At 39.8% G+C, this 21,463-nt stretch overlaps 2 protein-coding genes across 2 annotated transcripts in view; one reads left to right on the forward strand and one right to left on the reverse strand.

Moving 5' to 3' along the window:
• Nucleotides 1-5,281, reverse strand: part of TMX3 (thioredoxin related transmembrane protein 3) — a 41,044-nt gene extending 35,763 nt beyond the window's left edge. The window contains exons 1-3 of the mRNA XM_033175349.1: nucleotides 4,911-5,281; nucleotides 3,853-3,907; nucleotides 1,368-1,407 (exon numbers count right to left, since the gene is read on the reverse strand). Of these exons, the coding sequence (XP_033031240.1) occupies nucleotides 1,368-1,407; nucleotides 3,853-3,907; nucleotides 4,911-4,956 (141 nt within the window). The 5' untranslated portion in view covers nucleotides 4,957-5,281. The remainder of the gene's footprint in view (nucleotides 1-1,367; nucleotides 1,408-3,852; nucleotides 3,908-4,910) is intronic.
• The window catches only part of CCDC102B (coiled-coil domain containing 102B), a 353,588-nt gene continuing 337,330 nt past the window's right edge, over nucleotides 5,206-21,463 (forward strand). Inside the window, exons 1-2 of the mRNA XM_033175326.1 lie at nucleotides 5,206-5,344; nucleotides 6,502-6,568. The gene's annotated coding sequence lies outside the window, so the exon portion shown is untranslated. The remainder of the gene's footprint in view (nucleotides 5,345-6,501; nucleotides 6,569-21,463) is intronic.

Below are 21,463 nucleotides of genomic sequence, written 5' to 3' on the forward strand. Positions count from 1 at the left end.
CAGTGGCCAGATCTCGGCTCACTGCAAGCTCCGCCTCCTGGGTTTCCGCCATTCTCCTGCCTCAGCCTTCCGAGTAGCTGGGACTACAGGCGCCCGCCACCTCGCCCGGCTAGTTTTTGTATTTTTAGTAGAGACGGGGTTTCACCGTATTAGCCAGGATGGTCTCGATCTCCTGACCTCGTGATCCGCCTGTCTCGGCCTCCCAAAGTGCTGGGATTACAGGCTTGAGCCACCGCGCCCGGCCTAAATATAATTTTTAAAGTAGATACATAATGAAAGATCAAAACAAGTAGATACATAATGAAAGATCAAAACATAGAAACATAAAACTAGATACCTCAAAAACGGTACTATCTTAAGTTCATTTTAACTGACTACTGATACTTATTTAAAACAGATACACAATTCACAATAAGAATGTCTTTACTTCCAAGTAAATGTTCTGTATGAAATGTTTTACATAAAATGAATCCACAAAATAAACATATATACCATACAACATACACACCTAATTGTTAATGATAAATTTCCTATAACAAAACTTTTAACATAGTAGGTGACTTTGCTGACTTCTATCGTAACCACTGGCAAGACAGGGGAGGTCATTAAGATGACAGTTTGGCATAGGGACAAGTCAGGTTGATTAAACTAAAGTCACAGTCTTTTACTCTTCTTTAGAATTACCAGATGGTGGAGGTGATACTCAGGTTCCCCTAGTTAGGTGGTGCTACAAACTACTTGTTATATTTTCATGAAATAAGATTTTTTGACTTTATACTATGAAAATGTTCAAACATACAGAAAGGGAGAAAGAATTAAACAGTGGAGCCTCTGTCAACTCTGCCATTCTTTTTCCATCTCTTTTGCTGCTATTCTACTTTTTGCTGAGGCATGTTAAATCTCAACTATCATGAGGTTTAAATATATTCCAAACTTTAAAGAAAGGGAGGTGAAAATTTAATTTTGTTCACTGTTAAGATGAAAATATGACTTTGACTAAGTGATACTAATATACTCAATCTCTTGGAAACTATCAAGAAAACAAGAGTGAATTCTGTAATAAAATCATACCCTATATCATTAAGATATAACCCAAAAGTTGACCTCATTGTAAGACAGGGTTCCAGCTTTTCCTCTTAAAACCCTCACCCCCAAAATTTCATCAAAAATAGGTTCCCTTGGGAGGAACCTTAAAACTCTGAGGTTCTTTGTAATGTAAAATCTCAAATATAATAATACTTAAGAAAACAAATTGAATATATACATAAGCACTAGCTGTATACTGCCATTTTTGGGTAGAGTAAAATAGAAAATAATACTTAAAATGGTAGGGGTGAGTAACTAGCATATAAAATTTACAGACTTACATCTACAAGCCAAATGTCATCATTTCGATTCTCTTTAAACCTAAAAAACAAGAAAACAAATCTTTGATTGTATGTTTGTGCCCACTTTACAACTGTATAGTATAGGCAGAGATAATACATTGATAAATATAAGGGAAAGAACCAAATTCCTTCAGTAATTTTTTACATAAAATTTTTACTCAGTGACCTACCCATTAAACATCTTAAAAATAAAAGCAGAGAACTGATCAACGATAAAGTAATTAGGAAGAAAGGCTCCAACAAAAAGAATTAAAGTAGGACTTGCTAGAAACACAAATAGATGCCTAAGCTCCTTGCTCTTCTAGAACAGTTTACACCTGTGCAGAAAAGGCACCAAAGGAAGCCTGAGGCTGCTATGCTTAGGAATAACCGTTTGCAAGATGGGTCCTTGGTTGGCATCTGGGAACCTGGATTTTAGAAGCGTTCTCCCCATTTCCTGGTAATGATGGCTCAGTGTTCATAAAATGCTTGTGAAAAATACTGGATTGAGGAATTCCTGTGCTGAGATCCCAGACCACTCCCGAGATGTGTAGTCCGGGCCGGGGTACTATACCTCACCATCAGCTGGTTAAGACTAACCTTTAACTGTCCCTTAACACGCTCAACCACCCCTGTGGATTACAGTTTATAGCACATGAAGAGCCCATTGTATCACCCATAACTGGGCTCACTGATGTGTAGCTTGGGCCAGAAATCCAGGGTCATTATCAGATGCAGTGTTCTTAAGGTAACTGAACAGGAAACAAAGGTGGTCTTGTAGGGCCTAGACAGTGTGGCTCAAGTCATTGGAACACATAGGGATGGCTAAGCAAAACCCAGAGAAAAGTCAACTGCAATCAGCAGCCACAGGAACATCACAGACAGAATGAGAGGCCCATCATGTTCTGTCTGCTGAGAATACCGTGGCCCCCTGGCTTTATGAACCTGTCCCTGGACAGTATTGTTAGCCTTGACTGGGGTCTGACAAGCAAGACAGCTTTCTCATGCTGTTATGGTATCTTCTCACAACCGTTCACAGTCCACACATTCTTGCCCAATCTAGGATCCTGTCTGAATTTCGTGAGCCATCTCTTGTGGATCCAGGAGGCAACTGGTTGCACATCTGCTTGCTCTGGAACAAGGAACAATTCATTTTCCACATTTAGCTGATGAACATAGTTTGCTCTTGGTAAAGGTCCTCTTTCTCAGCACAGGGTCCTTTCTGGTGAGCACCCACATGGGTAACAAAATGGTTATTACGAGCAGAATCCCTTCCTCCTCCTCATGAAGAGTTGCCCCTGTCAGGACACCCTGAAGGAGGAAGTCTGCAGTGACACACCCCACAAGGCACTGAGTTTAATAAGATTATCTCCTTGTTAACAATGGTTTTTCTCAGAACCAAAAACTTTCTGTAAACAATCAGCTAGCATCCCCCACAGCCCAACAGCATGACCAGCGAAGTGCCCCCACAGGACTGTCAGGATTTTTGCTCTTACAGAACAGCGCTGTATGACCACCCTCTCACTGCACCCGTCTCGTCATGCTGTCAGGTGTCCAGGCAGTCAACCAGAACAACAAGCTAAACTGAAACTAACAATCACCGCTTTATTCACTTACTGTGACAGTGCAAGTCAAGAGGTTAAAAAAAAAAAAAAAGTGGCACCAGCTCCTCAGTGTTCCATCTCTCCCCATGAAACCGCACCAGGTGAGTCAGGTGAATGTGACACAGATGGGAGAACTCATCTCATTTTCTAGGCGCACTGAACAAAATCTTCTGTCTCTTTATGGGGAGGGGGGTGAGACAGAAAAGGACTAGTAGTAGAAAAGTGCCTCAGCTGACAGCCTCGATAAAGGTGTTTTAGCAGAGGTGTTTGGAAAATGCCTCAGGTGAGGCCCCAGTAAGGCAGCTGCCAGAGGGAGTGCAGACATGCAAATGAGCGTGGCTAGCCTGGGAGGCCGAATCCTTGACTGCCACTCCCTCCAGGGACTGCAATGCACTGGTTCTACACCAAGTTTGGTGTAGGGAGGGCACCTTCCCCTATGCCAGAAAAAGCCTTGCAATTGTCTATGGTCAAGCCTGAAACATCACACATGGGATTTTGGTCTGAAGGGAATCTCCTCACTTACTAATAAGCAAGGTTGATTAATGCTGTGATACTATGAAGATAAATACAGTACAGTTACCAAATTCTAGCCCGCATTCAATATAATTAAAGCAAAAAGACACAACAAATACAAGGTAAGATAATGGGGAAAAAAAAGAATATGTAAAAGTTTGCCACTGTTTTTTGATCTCGTAACTATTAATAACACTCTTTTGGGGACACCCTCATTTTGTATGTACATAAAGCTTACAACAAGTGAAAAAAAGTGAGTAATATATAAAAATTGGTTCTAATCTAAAATACCAGATTCACATGCAAATATTCAGATATCTGAGTTGGACAGTTAAAATAATACTTTACATATATATATGTATACTCACGATTCATCTAAATCTTCTACAAATCCTTTACAGACGACCATATCAAGTAAAACAACTGGAAAAAAAAAAGACAAAATGTACACAATAAATGCTGATTATTTGGCTCATACTGTATAAGCTTAGTCATCTTTGAAATGTTTTTGACCTTTTACAACCTACCAAAAAATTCATCACTGATGCATCCCAGGGTGAAAATGATGCAAAAGTAAAAGTAGTTCATCCATTTAATAAATAGTCTGTATGCAACCACATCGTGACCGGCCAAGTTCTAGATAAGCCAATAAAGCTAATATACACAGTTTCTTTTTCCTCATTTTCACTCTCTCATCTTACTTCTCCTTTTTACCATTCTATCTTTTTGGAATATAGATACACAGCATTCTTCTATTACTTCTTTTGCTTTAGTAGCAATTATCTCTTCAGTAAAAACTCCAAATGTCATTCAAAATATTTACCCCCAAATAGAAAGTAAGTCGAGCTGTAACTCTAATACTTATTACACGGCCGTGTCTGACAGAGTGGACTCTAAAAGGTTAAGCGAGCGGACCCCAGTGAGAATGAGGGCACTCCGTGCTGCCGGGAGGCAGCTGAGAACCGCTGATACACACTCAGGTCCTTTTCACACCGCACAATCCCGGCGGCCTGACCCTGATCTGTCCTCGACCACCCTCTCTGAGCACTGGTGGTAAAAACCCTTAAACGTAACAAGACTCAGAACCTAAAGTCAAGACAAGATCTGGTCGTTAAGGTGGGACGGCGGCATCCTTCTTGCCCATCAAAGGAGTAAGCTTTACTGAAACTTCCTACCACAATGAGAAAAACACAAAACACAAGGCAGCGCGCCCTTCCCACGTCCAGCATTGTTCCCGCACAGCGGCGGCGGAAAGACCCTTAGGTATCCGCTCCGTCACGGCCAGGCAGGGGGGCGGGGCGGGGACGGCAGGACGCTGCCGGGGACCGGGTGGGCATTTCCGCGGGCCCCGCAGGCCTCGCCCCAGACCCGAGCCCAATCCCGGCCCCAGGACGGGGCCAGGTTCCGACCGCTGCGCGCCCATTACCTGTGGCGCAGAGTCGCAGGGCGGCCCAACTCCTCCACGCTGCCATGCTAGCCAGGGAGAGTTGCAGAAGCTGACTCCGTGCAAAAGAGGGATAAAAACACTGCGGTTCGCTGCCTGCCCGCCCGGAAAGGGAAGCAGACCCGACCCGGAGCGGAAGAGAAGCACCGCGCTCAATACGGGGGCGGGACTAGCCGGCCTCCGTTAACCTCCCAGCACCCGGCCGGTCTCTGGCTATGCGCGGGAGTACGGCCCATGCGCGGGGAGGGTAGCGCCTGCGCAGTCGTGTTCTTAAGAATGCTTTGCGCCCTCGGCGCCACGCCCAGCCCAGGAGCGTGGGAACCCTGCTTAAGGGCTTTACTAGGGAGAGCTGTGCTTGTTCACTGGGGCGCTTTTCTGGGAAGGTGAGTACCGGTGAAAGTTACGCTGAAGGTGAGGTAGGCTCCGACGACGCACTTGCAGGTTGAATATTGGCACATCATTTACTTGCTACTTCCGTGCAGTGTGTGCACCTGTGGGTTTTGATGCTGGATCAAATTCCAGGAAAGAGGCGCGCATTAAGACTGGATTGCTGAGCTGCACGACACTCCGTATTTTTCCAAAGCGTATTGGTAATACTCTTTCAACCTGTTTGCATAATGGGACATCTCTTATATGCAGCAAGCTTTAATGCATTTTTGCCAAAGTAAGGATTGCCTCTTTAAAAACTTTCTCTTGAAACTTGAGAACATGAAGTTAAGCGTAGGATATTTTTTGATGACTCTTTTCTTATTATTTTGGGACCAAATAAATAGTATGAAATATTTATATTGCTACCTGTTTTTTCTTCTACACGACAATGATTTGTAAAAACCATATACTTTCATGAGACGGTTACTGCAGCAGTCACTACTTCCGAATTAGATGACATTTTTATGGGACATAAGGTACCAGAGAATTTAGATCAAACCAAATTTTGAAAACCTATGACAGCAGAAGGGGGATATGATGTCAGCCCGTTCACCTTAGGTTCAAAATTCCAACAGGCAGAAATGTTATAAAGCGTTGTTATTCCTAGTGACTAGAAGATTAAATTACACTGTAACTGAGAACAAGCCCTAAATATCACCCCCTTTGTGCATACAGCATGCACACACGCAAGCTCTCTGAAGATTCAATTTTTCTTTTTCTTTCTCTTTTATTTTCTTTCTTTTTTCTTTTTTCTTTTTGAAAAAAGTAGACTAAAACGTAAGGGGACTGTGGAAGTGATGGTAATGTTCTCGCGGTGGTGGAACAGCTTTATAATAGTATCGTCGCTTTGATACTCTTATACAGAAGCTTTTTTACTTTCTTGGCAAGGTCTCTGAATGACCCATATTCAATTTTTTTTTCATTCTCATGTATTTCAAAGTTTTCTGTCTTCCACATCGTGCAAAATAAAATAATTTCTTTTTATATTTGTGTTACAGTTTAAGTTCACATGTGGAGAACAACGAAAACAGGTTGACCTAGATCTATGCTCTTCAGTAGTGTAGCCACTAACCACATGTCACTATTGAGCTTTTGAAATGTGCCTAGTGTGATGAAGTAACTGAATATTTAATTTTAATCTCAGTAAACTCAAAAACTGGCACTTGATTCAGCTATTGGAAAGTTTTTTTAATATGGTTGGAACAACTGAGGTATGTGAATCTACTTTTTCAACTGTAAACTTTATGAAATCTAAATACTGATCAAGTCCCAGGCGTCGGTGGCTCATGCCTGTTATCCCAGTACTTTGGGAGGCTGAGGCAGGAGGATTGCTTGAGGTGAGGAGACTGAGACCAGCCTGGTCAACACAGTGAGACCCCATCTGTACAAAAAATTTAAAAATTAGCCAGATGTGGCCTGGCGCAGTGGCTCACGGCTGTAATCCCAGCACTTTGGGAGGCTGAGGCGAGTGGATCACTAGGTCAAGAGATTATGACCATCCTGGCTAACACAGTGAAACCCCGTCTCTACTAAGAATATAGAGAATTAGCCAGGCGTGGTGGCAGGCGCCTGTGGTCCCAACTACTTGGGAGGCTGAGACAGAAGAATGCATGAACCCAGGAGACCAAACTTGGCAGTGAGCCGAGATTGCACCACTGCACTCCAGCCTGGGCGGCAGAGGGAGACTGTTTCCAAAAAAAATATCAGCTGGATGTGGTGGCATGCACCTGTGGTCCCAGCTACTCCAGAGGCTGAGGTGGGAGGATAAGTTGGGCCAGGGAAGTTGAGGTTGCAGTGAGCTGGGATCCTGCCACTGCATTCCAGCCGGGCAACAGAACAAGACCATGTCTCTATAAAATAAATATCAATTAAGTATTTCTGATGAAATTAGAGAGGTTGTAACGAAATATACTATAAATGTAAAATATACACTGGATCACTGGATTGGGAAGACAATATAAAACTGTAAAATGTCTCAATATTTTTGTACCGATAATATGTTATAATGATTATAGCTTAGATATATTGAGTTAATTAAATTATTAAAATTAATCTCACCTGTTTTTATTTTTTAGTTTAGCTACTAGAAGATTTATAATTACATATGTGGTTTTTGCATTATATTTCCGTTGCACATCACTGATCTAGGCAACGTGAAAATGATCAAAATAATGCATTAATCTGAAAATGATTTAATAAACCAATAAACTTTTTAGGCTTTTTGTTCAGAGAACATGCTAAATTTCCACATGCTAAAACATATTCCGTGGTAAAAATTTTAAGTGTTTTTTTCTGCTTATCTACCTCAAGTGTTGATAATTTTTTTTGAGATTTAAAAGATTCTACTATTTTGACAATATTTTTAAAAAGACTTTCAGATAAGCTACACTTGTACAGGTATATATATATGTGTGTGTGTGTGTGTATATATATATATATACCTTGTGTATTTTGCATACATATTGCCGTAGTCTAAATGTGTAACCCAAATTTCATATGTTGAAACTTAATTGCCAATATGATAACATTAAGAAGTGGGGCCATTTGGGCATGATTTAATCATGAGGTGGGACCCTCATGAATGTGATTAGAGACCTTATAAAAGAGATTGAAGGGATTATCTTAGACCCCTTTTCCCCTTCAACCTTAAGCCATGTGAAAACACAACAAGAAGGTACCGTCCTGGAAGCAGAGAACAAACCCTTATCAGACACCAAACCCTGCTGACTCCTTTATGTGCAGCCTCCAGAACTTTAAGAAATAAATTGTTATTATTTATAAATTACCGAGTCTGTATTTTTTTGTTGTTGTTATAGAGCACCAACACGCTAAGACACATGTCCTCACCAAAAGTCATATACAAGAATGTCTTGTCTATAGCAGGACAGTTTGTATTGTGAAAAGCTAAACAACTCGAGTGTCTAATAGTAGAATTGATAAATTGTGCTGTAATCCTATAGTAATGTACTATATAGCAACGAGAATGAATGAACTTTTGTGTGGAGAACTACGTGGTCGCAAATCATAAACTAAATGTTGAACAGAAGAAACCAGAAACTGTAGAAAGGTACTATATGATTTTATTTACATAAGCTCAAAAGCAGGCAAATTAATTGTGTTAAAAGTTGAGGTACAGGTAAACATCATGTTTCTTGATCTGGGTGCTGCTTACAATGATACGTTCACATTGCAAACATGCATTGAGCTGTATACCTTTAGCGTTTTTGTACTTTTCTGTGTTTGGGTGCTAATAAAAGCTTAAAAATAAGAATAAATACATAAAGCTACTTACATTTATGTTTTTTAATGGAGAGATATTATATATTGTTAACAGTGCTTCTCAAATTTTAAGCATCAGTTGCCTGGAGAGCTTGATTTAATGCAGACTCTAATCAGTCCCTAGAGAATCTGACCCAGTGGGGCCCGTCAATTTACATTTCTCAAGAGTTCCCAGGTGATGCTGTTGTTTCTGTCCTGCATATCTCATTTAGTGGTGTTGAGGGAAAATAATTTCAGAAAATGCCATTTCTTTTTAAATCACTTTGTGTAAAATATGCTTTAAGGAATGATGGGAGAAAAATCTGTTGTACATTGATTATAATCTTTATTTATTCAGTATACTAATTACATTAAAAATACTGGGACCAGAAGAAGAGCATAAATATAGGCAGCAAAACTTAAAGAGATATAGAACAACTTTATGAAAATATATCTGAAAACTTAAAAGACTTAATAATTAGCAATTAAAGGAATTGAATCAGAAGCTTAAAATTATATCATTAAAAAATGAGACCCGATTGATTTTAAAATATGTACTACCAATCTTTGTGAAAACAAAAATTAATCTGTATTAGGATTCTCCAGAGAAAGAAAACCAAAGGAAGCTTTATTATGTGAATTGGCTTATGCAACTATGAAGATCAAGAAGTCCTATAATCTTCCATCAGCAAGCTGGAGAACCAGAAAGCCACTCCAAGTGTTTAATTCAGTCCAAGTGTGAAAACCTGATAATGAGGGGTCCAAAGGCCTGAGAACCACAAGTTAGTGATGTAAGTCCTGATCTGAGTCCCAAACCCAAGAACCAGGAATAGTGATGTCCAAGGGCAAGAAAAGATGGATGTCTCAGCTCAAACCCAGAGAGTGAATTCACCTTCCCTCCATCTTTTTGTTCTGTTCAGGCTTTCAATGAACTGAATGATGCCCACCCAAACTGGGGAGGCCATCTGCATTACTCAGTTACTCATTCAAATGCTAACTTTTCCTGAAAACATCCTCATAGACATGCCTAGAAATAATGTTTTACTAGCTATGTGGGCATCTCTTAGCCCAGTCAAGTTGAAACATAGCATTAATCACACGGTTGTTACAAACACGTCCAGACAATCAAAAAATAGGGAACACTCACCAGTTTTTTCAGAGTCTAGTATAAACTTGGTACCCAAACCAGAGGAGTCATGTGAGAATGGAAAACAAACAGGCCCATTTCACTTGTGAACAAAAATTGAAAAGTTCCCAATAAAATATCAAACCAAATCTAGCAGTTCACTGAAAAAGATAATAATCATGACCAAATTATTATTAATTTTTTTGATCCAGAAATGCAAGCCTTGGTTTAACTTGGGAAAAAAGTTTTAATGAAATTTGTTACACATAAGAGATAAATAGCATATGATTATTTAAATAAGCACAGTAAAGGGAATTTATATATTTCAACCTCTCATCAGTAGTAAATTAGGAATAGGAAGACAATTCTATGACATGTTGTGCTGTAAAGGTTAATATCCACCAGTTCCAGAATTATCCTGGGATGTTTTGCTAAATTTCTTGCATAACACTAACCACAGGTCAGTCACCAAAATGTGCTGATTAATAATGATGCTTTTGTAACCATGAAATTTTCAGGTGGTTTTTACCTATTTGTTACATTGTTTATTAATGTGAGATTGATTTGCATTTGGTCTTAGTGAAATCTCCAGAGGGTTCTAGGATTGAGGCTGATTTTGTAGCAGTAATATACATACATGGCCAGGAAAACATTTAAAAACTCAGGTGAGACTCCACCTTGTGTTCCTTCATTTTAAAGGGTTCTATGCACATGCACGTGGTTCCTGATCCAAGAGAGAATGTGCACTTATGACCCTTAGAGAAAGAAGAAGCTAGAAGCTTTCACGTGGAATCTTTTTCCAGACTCCTTGCTGGGAGGAGGACTTTGATCCATATCCTTATTTCAACACTGTTGTTACATTGTATCCCTTTCCTGCATAGATTTGTAAGCATTGTTACATGAAGCCCTGTGAGTCTTTTTTAGCAAGTGAATTTTGTTTTTGTACAGTTGATGTTAGAAGTGGGATTGCTTAGAAGACTCCTGACTCAGCTGGGCATAGTAGCTCACACCTGTAGTCTCAGCACATTGGAAAGGCTAGGCAGGAGGGTGGCTTGAGGTCAGGAGTTCAAGATCAGCCTGGGCAAACTAGCGAGCCCCTGTCTCTACAATAATTTAAAAAGTAGCCAGGCATGTTTGTCTGTCTACCTGTAATCCCAGTTGCTTTGGAGGATGAGGATTGATAGAGGCCAAGAATTTTAGGCTACAGTGAACTATGGTCACACCCCTGCCCTCCAGCCTGTGGAACAGACAGACACAGACTTTAAATAGAAGACTCCCAGAGACCGAGAGATTGCTCTCTTTCTGCAGAAAGTTCCTACTCTCTCAGAACTCATGATTAGTCATTCATTAATAGCAACAATAATTATTGGGCATCTACTTAAACAGCATTTATTGGAGTATAATATATGCACAAACAAGAACACATATCATTAGGGTACAAGTTAATGAATTTTTACAAAATGAGCATGCCCATGTAACTATTTCTTGTGATGATTCAGAAACAGATCATTGAAGCATCTACAAAACCACCCTTGTCCCTACAACCCTTGTCTCTTTCCAGTGCTGCTTTCCACCCTTCCCCTTTACTACCTCTACCACGAGAACCACTCTGCTGACTTCTGACAGGTCAGATTAGTTTTGAACTTGATATCAATGGAATCATACAGGACATACTCTTCTTTCATTCAACATGAAGCTTGTGAGCTTCATCCAGAAAAAACTAGTATAAACTTGGTACCCAAACCAGAGGAGTCGTGAGAAAAAAATAAGATTCCTTCCTCATTCTTTTCCAAAAATATGACTTAAGCATTATTTAGAAATAGAAAGGGAAGAATCTAATATACAGGATGAAAATATCCTATTGATACAGAGGTGGTTGCCAAGCTATGCTTGGTTGGAAGTAGCATAGTGTTTGATATTAGTTACTGATAATAAGACTTTCTGTTGCAATCTGGAAATTATAGAAACTGAATTCCAGAAGCTAGCAAAATTGGAAGAGAAATGCAAACTGAAGGCAAGCTGACTAAAATTCCAGTGCCTACTTGTTGCTTTCAGCATTAGCAAAAGTCAAAGGAAGTTCTGAAGTTGGGTTTCATCCTCTCTGGCTATCAAAGAAACCTCAACCATAGGAACTTGGACAGTATAACTTCTGGTGAGCCAACTAAGCCTGAGGTTATAACCTACTACAACGAAGAAGATAATTCAAGTGGGGGCAAGTAGATGACACAAGGGAGGAAACAACTGAAGTAAGGGATCGTTCTGTGAAGTAAGAGAGGTATTTTGTACAGGGTTATAAGCCTTACCCTGATGAAACTTTGATCAAATGGCTTCTGAGAATTTTAGATCCATAGCATTGTCTCTGGCTTTGAACACTGTTGAGGGAGGGGGATGTTTGCACTCATCCTGCATCCTTTTTTGGCTGCTATCTTTGTGGGGATTGTTCAAGGATAAATCCATCCTGACTGGAATGTAGTAAAGAGAGGACAGTCATTCCCAGAGAAGAGCAATTTTCCCACTCTTCCCTTGTCATTAAATGGTTGACTGAAGCTGCAGAAATGCTGATGATACAGACATTACTCGCCTGACCATATGACAATGAAACAAGCTCCATCTGGGATGCTCCTCATCCAGCTTATAAGTGCTGCTATTATAAAAGACACCCCACCACCATGAATACCATACGTGATTATGCTTTGAGGACCTAAAAAGGATATAAAAGAGACAACTTTGGATTTTTATTCCCAACTTCTTCCTATCAGACTTCAAGATAATATTATACAAAGGGTAGGATTTTACAAAAGAAAGTAAATTTAAAAAAAGAAAAGGTCAAGAATTCTTTAGATGTTTAAGAATTAGAAGTCTTTAGATGTTTCATCTACATTGACATGAAAAAGGAACAAATGGGCAGAGTACCCACCAGATCTTTGATGAAATTTTTCAGGAAGCGAGAGAAATACAAATTGCTTCTTCTCAAACTTCCCAAGATATTAAAATACCAAAGCAGATATACTTGGCTTGTCTAAGATTAGGGGAATTTCAGATAGAGAAAGGTTGTCATTAGTCTCCAGCATTGAATTCCAAAATATCTGCCTTTATTATTTTTTTCTTTCTTCAACTTTTTTTTTCTTTTTTTTTTAGATTCAGGGAGTACAAGTGCAGGTTTGTTATGTGAGTTGTGTATTAGTCCTTTCTTACACAGCTGTGAAGAAATATGAGAGACTGGGCAATTTATAAAGAAAAGAAGTTTGACTCACAGTTCCTTATGGCTGGGGAAGCCTCAGGAAACTTACAATCACGGTGGAAGGCACCTCTTCACAGGGAAGCAGGACAGAGAATGGGTGCCCAGCAAGGTGGAAAGCCCCTTTTAAAACCATCAGATCTTGTAATAACTCAATATCATGAGAAGAGCATGGGGAAGAATGCCCCCATGATTAAACTATCTCCACCTGGTCCCACCAGGGGGATTATTACAATTCAGGATGAGATTTGGGTGGGGACACAGAACCAAATCATATCATTCTACCCTTTGCCCCTCCCAAATCTCATGTTCTCACATTTCAAAACACAATCATGCCTTTCCAACAGTCCCCAAAGTCAGCTCATTCCAGCATTAACCCAAAGTCCAAGTCCAAAGTCTCATCTGAGACAAGGTGAGTCCCTTCCACCTATCAGCCTGCAAAATCAAAAACAAGGTAGTTTCTTCCTAGATACAATGGAGGTGCAAAGATTGGGTAAATACAACCATTCCGAATGGGAGAAATTGGCCAAAAGGGGATACAGGCCCCATGCAAGTCTGAAATCCAATAGGGCAGTCATTAAACCTTAAAGTTCCAAAATGATCTCCTTTGACTGCATGTCTGACATCCAGGGCACACTGATGCAAGATGTAGAGCAGCTTGGGCAGCTCCACTCCTGTGGCTTTGCAGAGTACAGCCCCACTTCTGGCTACTTTCACAAGCTAGCATTGAATGTCTGTGGCTTTTCCAGTTGCATGGTACATGCTGTCAGTGGATCTACCATTCTGGGGTGTGGAGGATGGAGGCCCTCTTCTCACAGCTCCACTAGTGAGTGCCCCAGTGGGGACGCTGTGGTGGGGGCTATGATGACACATTTCCCTTCTGCACTGCCCTAGTAGAGGGTCTCCATGAGGACTATGCCCCTGCAACAAACTTCTGCCTGGACATCCAGGCATTTCCATATATTCTCTAAAATCTGGGCACAGGTTCCCAAACCTCAATTATTCACTTCTGTGCACCCTCAGGCTCAACACCATGTGGAAGCTGTCCAGGATTGGGACTTGCATCACCAGAAGCAATTTCCCAAGCTATACCTTGTCCCCTTTTAGCCATGGCTAGAGCTGAAGCAGCTGAAATACAGGCACCAGGTCCTGAGATTACACAGAACTGGGGGCCCCTACGCTTGGCCCATAAAACCAGTTTTTCCTCCTTGGCCTCTGGACCTGTGATGGAAGGGGCTGTGTGAAGGTCTCTGACATGCCCTGAAGACCTTTCCCCCTTTGTTTTGGTGATTCACATTTGGCTTCTCACTACTTATGCAAATTTCTGCAACTTGAACTTCTCCCCAGAAAATGGAGTTTTCTTTTCTGCCCTATCATCAGGCTGCAACTTTTCCAAATTTTTATGCTCTGCTTCCTCTTGAATGCTTTGCTGCTTAGAAATTTCTTCTGCCAGATACCCTGAATTGTCTCTCTCAAGTTCAAAGTTCCACAGATCTCTGGGGCAGGTGCAAAATGCTGCCAGTCTCTTTGCTAAAGCATAGCAAGAATCACTTTTATTCCAGTTCCCAAGAAGTTTCTCTTCTCCATCTGAGACCACCTCAGCATGGATTTCACTGTCCATATCACAATCAGCATTTTGGTTAAAGCCATCCAACAAATCTCTATTAAGTTCCAAACTTTCCCACATCTTCCTGTCTTCTTTTGAGCCCTCCAAACTGTTCCAGCCTCTGCCTGTTATCCAGTCCCAATGTCGCTTCCACATATCCAGGTATCCTTATAGCAGCTCTCCACTCTATGAGTACCAATTTACTGTTCTCATGCTGGTATGAAGAAATACCCGAGACTGGGCAGTTTATAAAGGAAAGGGGTTTAATTGATTCACAATTTTGCATGACTGGGAAGACCTCAGGAAACTTACAATCATGTTGGAAGGCACCTCTTCACAGGGTGGCAGGAGAGAGAATGGGTGCCGAGTGAAGAGGGAAGCTCCTTATACAACCGTCAGATCTCATGAGAACTCACTGTCATGAGAACAGCATCAGAGAAACTGCTTTCATGATTCAGTTATCTCCATCTGGTCCCACCCTTGACACATGGGGATTGTAATTCAGTGTGAAATTTGGGTGGAGACGCAGATAACTGTATCAGGTGGATTCTGTGTCACTGCAAAATACCTGCTTTTACTAGTAAGGCGCTATATTAATTTTCTATTGCTGCAGTTTAAAGCAACACAAATTTATTATGTCCCAGTTCAGTAGATTAGAAATCCAGTACACTAAGCTAGTCTTTCTGCTCCAGGTCACAAAAATCTACAATCAAGTTGTCCGAAGGCTCTGCTCCTTTTTGGAGGCTCTAGGAAAGGACCCACTTCCAGGCTTCTAAGGTTGCTGTTGGAATTGACTTGTATGTGGTGGTAGGACTGAGGGCCCTGTTTCCTTGACAACTGCTGTCTGAGAATTATTCTCCACCTACATTTCCTGACTCATGGCCCACTTCAAAGCCAGTGACAGTGGGGCAAGTCTTTCTCCTGCTTCAAATCTTTTCAACTTTCTGCTGCAACTCTCTACCTCTTCTGCTTTTGAGGGCTTGTGTGGTTATTTTGGGTCTCCCTGAATAATCCAAGATGCTCTCCATATCTTAAAGTCAGCTGGTTAATTTTATCCCAAAAATCCCTTCAGAGCAGTAACTGGATTAGTCTTTCATTGACTGAGCAGAGTATGGGAACTTGGAGTGGACACCTTTAGAATTCTGTCTACCACAGGCAATAATGGATGAAGAAGGGTGATGTGAAGGACTGCATCTCCTGACCAAATTCCTGTGGGAGAACCAAAGCCTTCTACAGATGGGTGAAATGGCCTAGAGATGGAGAAGCAGCTCTTTTAGGTCAATTAGGTACAGGAACATTGCTTCAGCCTGCTTAATGAGTCCATTCAGGGTGATAGAATTAATTTAGGGGAACAGGGAGATGCTTCTGGAAGAAGGATAAACATTAAAATCTCATTAAAAGTTGAAATATGTGATTTTCAAAAGTATACTGTGGGGATGTCTCCCTTATCTGAATGTATAATTGATATGGATAGAATAATTAGCTGCAAATTCTTCCTCCTACTGAGTGAAAATTTTTACAAATAAAATAACTTGTAGACCTGCTCTTTATTCAGTACTAATTGGATATGAAAAATGGGAACTGTTAGAGTTACCTAAGCCTATTCAAACAGTAAATTTGAAATGCTAAGTAACATATGCCTATAGCAACAAAACATTACTGCCTTGATTAAGGAAATGTTAGCTGCAGGTATGTTTGTATCCACACACTCTTTATACAGTGCCCTGATGTTGCCAGTGAGAGAGGCTGATGGACAATGGAGACTGTCAGTGGTTACCGGAAACTCCATTAAACAGTAACTTTAATAGCTTCAGAGATCCCTGATATAATCCACACTACTCAACTGCTAAATACACTATTTAACAAGCTAAAGGTGACTGGTTTTCTGTAATTGACCTGGCTCATATATTTTGCAATTTTAGATGCCAGGAAGAGTCAATAACAATGTGCATTCACGTAGAATGGTTTTCAACATACATTTGCCTCAAGGATACTGGAATTCCTCCCTGCATATTGTCACAATCTGGTGAGGCAGATCTAGATGCAATACATTGTCCTAATGCTCTATCCTGATGATTCTATGATTATCTCTGAAACTGAGAGTCAAGCTAAAAGCAACTTTGCCATGATCATGAATCTGATTGGGGATCTGATTGCAGATGGTGCATGAACCCTAAACAAATCTAGGACCTTGTAAAGACTGTAAAATTTGGGAGGAGTCCATGGATTGGAGTGTCAAATGATACACAAAAGACTACAAGGAAGAAAATGTTCTTGCTCCTCTCCCCTCAGACTAAATGAGAGAACTAATGCCAAATAGGCCTATTTGGGTTTTGGAAAAATCATGTCATCTACTTTGGAATACAACTGGGTTCATCCCATTAACACCTGGAAAAAGTCCATTTGAAGGGAAGCTTGAACAAAACAACAAGCCTTCTTGGAACTGCAGAGCCTGTAGTTGAAGCTGTCTTGTTTGGACCATATTGTGCTAATGCTGAGATAATATTCAGTGTCAGTCACCTGCATTCATACTGACTCCAGTCTCTGGCAAAAGCCCATAACCATGGTCAGCAGTGACTTCTGTGTTTTTGTAATAGAAAATTACCTAGTACCGTCCTCTGGTATATTTCTTTTAAAGACAGGTACTAGATAGTGACTGCGCATTTAGTAATACAGCCCAGTAATTGGAGGACGTAAAATTATATGAACTCCTTAACTACCTCTCATGTCATGAGTAATGTCAAGAAAGCATCCCAACATGCAGGGAAATGTTCATAGAAATTCCACCATAATGTGGATGTAACTGCACAGAAGCACTCTGCTATGATATGCAGTGAGACTCAATGTATTCATGAACAAGTGGCCTTTTTCCACTAGGACTTTCTAAAAAGCCATCTGAAGACTTGGCTGCTGCTCCTACTGGCAGGCCTAACCTTTCTACCAATTGCCTCAAGGATACATGGCAATTGGCCTGGTTTACAGGTGGCAATTCCAGAATGGAGTGCCATGGCTCAGTATGGAAAGCAGCTGTCTTATGTCCAGCAGTTAGTAAATTCTTCATGGAAGAATAGCCAGGTTGGCAGCCTACTGGGCAGAATTACAGGCTCTGTTCCTGGCAGTAATAGAATTGACACAAATAAAATCCTAATGATTTGGGTGCATATTGACTCTTGAACTGTTGCTAATGGACTTTCAATTTGGTCTGGCAAGTGGACTGTAGATAACTGGCAATAAAGAGACTCGTATCTCAGATACTGCTCTTCCTATAATTCTGAGTGCAAATCGAAGAAAATCATACTGTTGTTCACCAAAGAACTTCTTTTCTAGTTTCTGAAGGTGATTGGAATCAACAAGTTGATGGTTTAGTTCAATCTCTTGAAATGGCAATACGGGTCTATGAAATGAGTGGACATTCTGGAGGTCAAACCATGCAGTGATGGGCTGACTGGCAATGTATACTACTGGACTCTGCTGAAACTCAAATTTCTTATAAAAATAGATTATTCTGCTTGCCAGCAGGAGAAGCAACATTTGAAGTCATTTCTGAGAAGTAATCCCAGGGAAGAAAGTCTAATATATAACAGGGAAGTAGATTATATTGCGTCTTTTCCTGCTCCTTCAAGGGTATTTGAGTGGAATAGACAAGCATAATAGATATTCTTGATTTGGCTTTGCATTTCAGTATCTGAATCCATGGCTGCTAATACTACCCAAAGATTGAACAACATAAACCAAATTATGGCACAAGTTTTGTCCTCCTAGTTAAATTCCTCGTGTCAAGGTGAAGCTTTCAGACTGTGCATCAAGTTTATGTTGCAGCTGTGCTCTTGCATTATCTCCTCAGCTTTAGGCACAGCTGGCTGTGACCTGAAGCAGGCAGAATGCTGTAGTCTATTGCTGCTTCCCTTAAGCAGCCTCATGATTTACATCAATGTGCCCTAAAAAATTATAATTTTCTCTGGGTGTTATCCTGCACAAAATGTTGAGAAACACCAGGATACACAATAAGGATCAATAATATTCATCAAACATTGTTACGAGTAAAAAAAAAAAAAAAAGAAGGATTTCCTTTAGTATCTGGAATTGGATGAGACGTTCAATATTACTATACCTATTAAATATTGTACTGAAAGTCCTAGCTTGAGTAGTAGAAGAAAAAGGAGAAAGGGATAGTATAAGGATGGGAAAGGGAAGCAAAATTGTTACTAATCATGAATAAGGCAATCTATATTGAAATTTTATTTAAAGTTCATGTATTCGGCAGGAGTAAATTAAAAAAAAAGTTCATGCAAATTATAAGCATTAGTAAAGGTTTACCAAAGTAGCTAGGTTTATGGTCATTATGCAATAATAAATTGTGTTACTTTAAAATAGCAATCAAGGCTGGGTGTGGTGGCTCACACCTGTAATCCCAGCACTTTGGGAGGCCGAGGTGGGCGGATCACGAGGTCAGGAGATCGAGACCATCCTGGCTAACACGGTGAAACCCCATGTCTACTAAAAATACAAAAATTAGCCAGGCGTGGTGGTGGGCGCCTGTAGTCCTAGCTACTTGGGAGGCTGAGGCCGGAGAATGGCATGAACCTGGGAGATGGAGGTTGCAGTGAGCTGAGATCGCGCCACTGCACTCCAGCCTGGGTGGCAGAGCAAGACTCTGTCTCAAATAAATAAATAAATAAATAAATAAATAAAATAGCAATCAAGAGAAAACATGCATTTAAAAATATCATTAATATTAGTAACAAAATGCTACATTATATAAAAATGTGGCAGCTATAGGAAGAAAATTATGACACTATTTCAAGAAATCAAACAAGATACCAATAAATGGAGAGAGAAAGCACTGCAGTGGATAGAAAACAACACAAGGTATCTGTTATCCCCGAGATTATCTATCGATTCAATGAAATTTCAATGACAATTTTAAGAAGTTTTTTTCAGGGACCTTGATATATTATTGATAAAAATTTATAGAGAAGAGCAAAAGTCCAAGTATATCCGAAAAATTAAGATGGAAGAGCTTATTCTGCTAGATACCAAGATTTTACTGAGGACAATGTAGCATTCACGCAGGGATAGACCAACTGACCAGTGGAATACAATAGCTCAGAAAGGAATTCAGGCATTAATGGAAACTTGACACATGACTTGATATATCATATCACATTGGAAAAAACTGGAGAAAAGCGTATAACATGCTCAGACAATTTTAATCTCCATAAAGACAAAACAATTAATTTGGGTCCAAACCCTACACCATTGACAAAAAGCAGTTCCAGCAAGAAAAAAGACAAATGAGCAAGCAAAACATTAGTCTTGATAAGAATATATGGAACATCTTTGACACTTAGAGGTAGAAGAGGATTTCCTGCATACAAATATTGCAAGTCAGAGGGAAAAGATTGATATACTAATTGAAAGACACCATGAAGAAAGTAAAGTGAAAAGACAAGCAACAGAATCGGAATTGTTATGTGCAACTAAATAACTACTATAAAAAGTTAATTAAACATAAGAAAAATACAAAGCACATAACAGTGGGCAAAACATAGAGACAGACATTTTATAGAAGAGAAAATGTAAACATCAAATAATATTCAAAGCTGCTCTACTTCATTAGAATGTAATAAATTAAAAATAAGACCTCATTGACATACCATTGACTTTCATTTTGTGTGGTTGTAGAACAATGGGAATCCTTACGCACCGTTCATGTGAGTAGAATTTATATTTATAAATACAGTAAACTTAAGTTTCTCTTAGTTGTTTTAATACTAAAATATAAAATGTGAGGTTTCATCTAAATGAATTCCATTATTACATACTTCAGATTAGATTTCAGATCATCATTACAACAGGTGAGATTCTCTTATCCATTAAAAATATAAAAATACAAAAACTTTAGTGCTGTTTTCTTTTTCTTAAAAAAATCTATATTTACTTCTAAGTCTCCCTAGGGTTCAAAGGTACTAATCCAATTATGAAAGTCAATTAATATTACATTTAATTAGGTTATTCAGTTTCTATAGACTTAGTCCAAGAGGATCACTTAGATACTTTTCCAGGACTCTGAAGAAATATTTTGAACCTTATTTGTAGTTATTATGCCATTTTTTCATAGTTTCAACAGAGTGACCCACTCATGTAATACTTCCGTCTGCTCATACATGTCTGTAGCTTACTCAAGATAAGCAATCGATCAGAACACTTATAATCTGTTATCATCTTTTCCCTGAATTTTAAAAATGTTAAACATTAATGTCATCTCACTCTCATTCATATTCTTAAAGTAAGCAAATCCTACTGATTTAAAAAATAATAGTAGATTGGTTGTGGATGTCTCATATATCTTCATCTGACTGAATACCACACTTAAGAAGTCAATCCCTTGAGTCAGAAAATGTCTTCTACATGATGTATTTAATACTGAACTGTATTCTGCATCCTTTATCAGTATAAGAAAGGTATCAACATTATCTAAAGGACTGAGTAATAAGGTTCCAGCAGAAGTATTCTGATATCTTGATCTTCTTTGGCACATTTAAATTAATATTTATTTGGGTAGGTCATTATGGATTTAAGACTTTTCCTTTTTTTTTTTTTCCGAGATGGAGTCTCACTCTGCTGCCATGCTAGAGTACAATGGCACGATCTTGGCTCACTGCAACTTCTGCCTCCAGGGATCAAGCGATTCTTCTGCCTCAGTCTCCCAAGTAGCTGGGACTACAGACATACGCCACCAACCTGGCTAATTTTTGTATTTTTAGTAGAGACAGGGTTTCACCATATTGGCCAGGCTGGTCTTGAACTCCTGACCTCATGATCTGCCTGCCTTGGCCTCCCAAGGTGCTGTGATTACAGGGGTGAGCCACTGCATA

This window comes from Trachypithecus francoisi, unplaced genomic scaffold (assembly GCF_009764315.1).
Source record: "Trachypithecus francoisi isolate TF-2019V2 unplaced genomic scaffold, Tfra_2.0 Contig01474, whole genome shotgun sequence".
NCBI lineage: Eukaryota > Metazoa > Chordata > Mammalia > Primates > Cercopithecidae > Trachypithecus > Trachypithecus francoisi.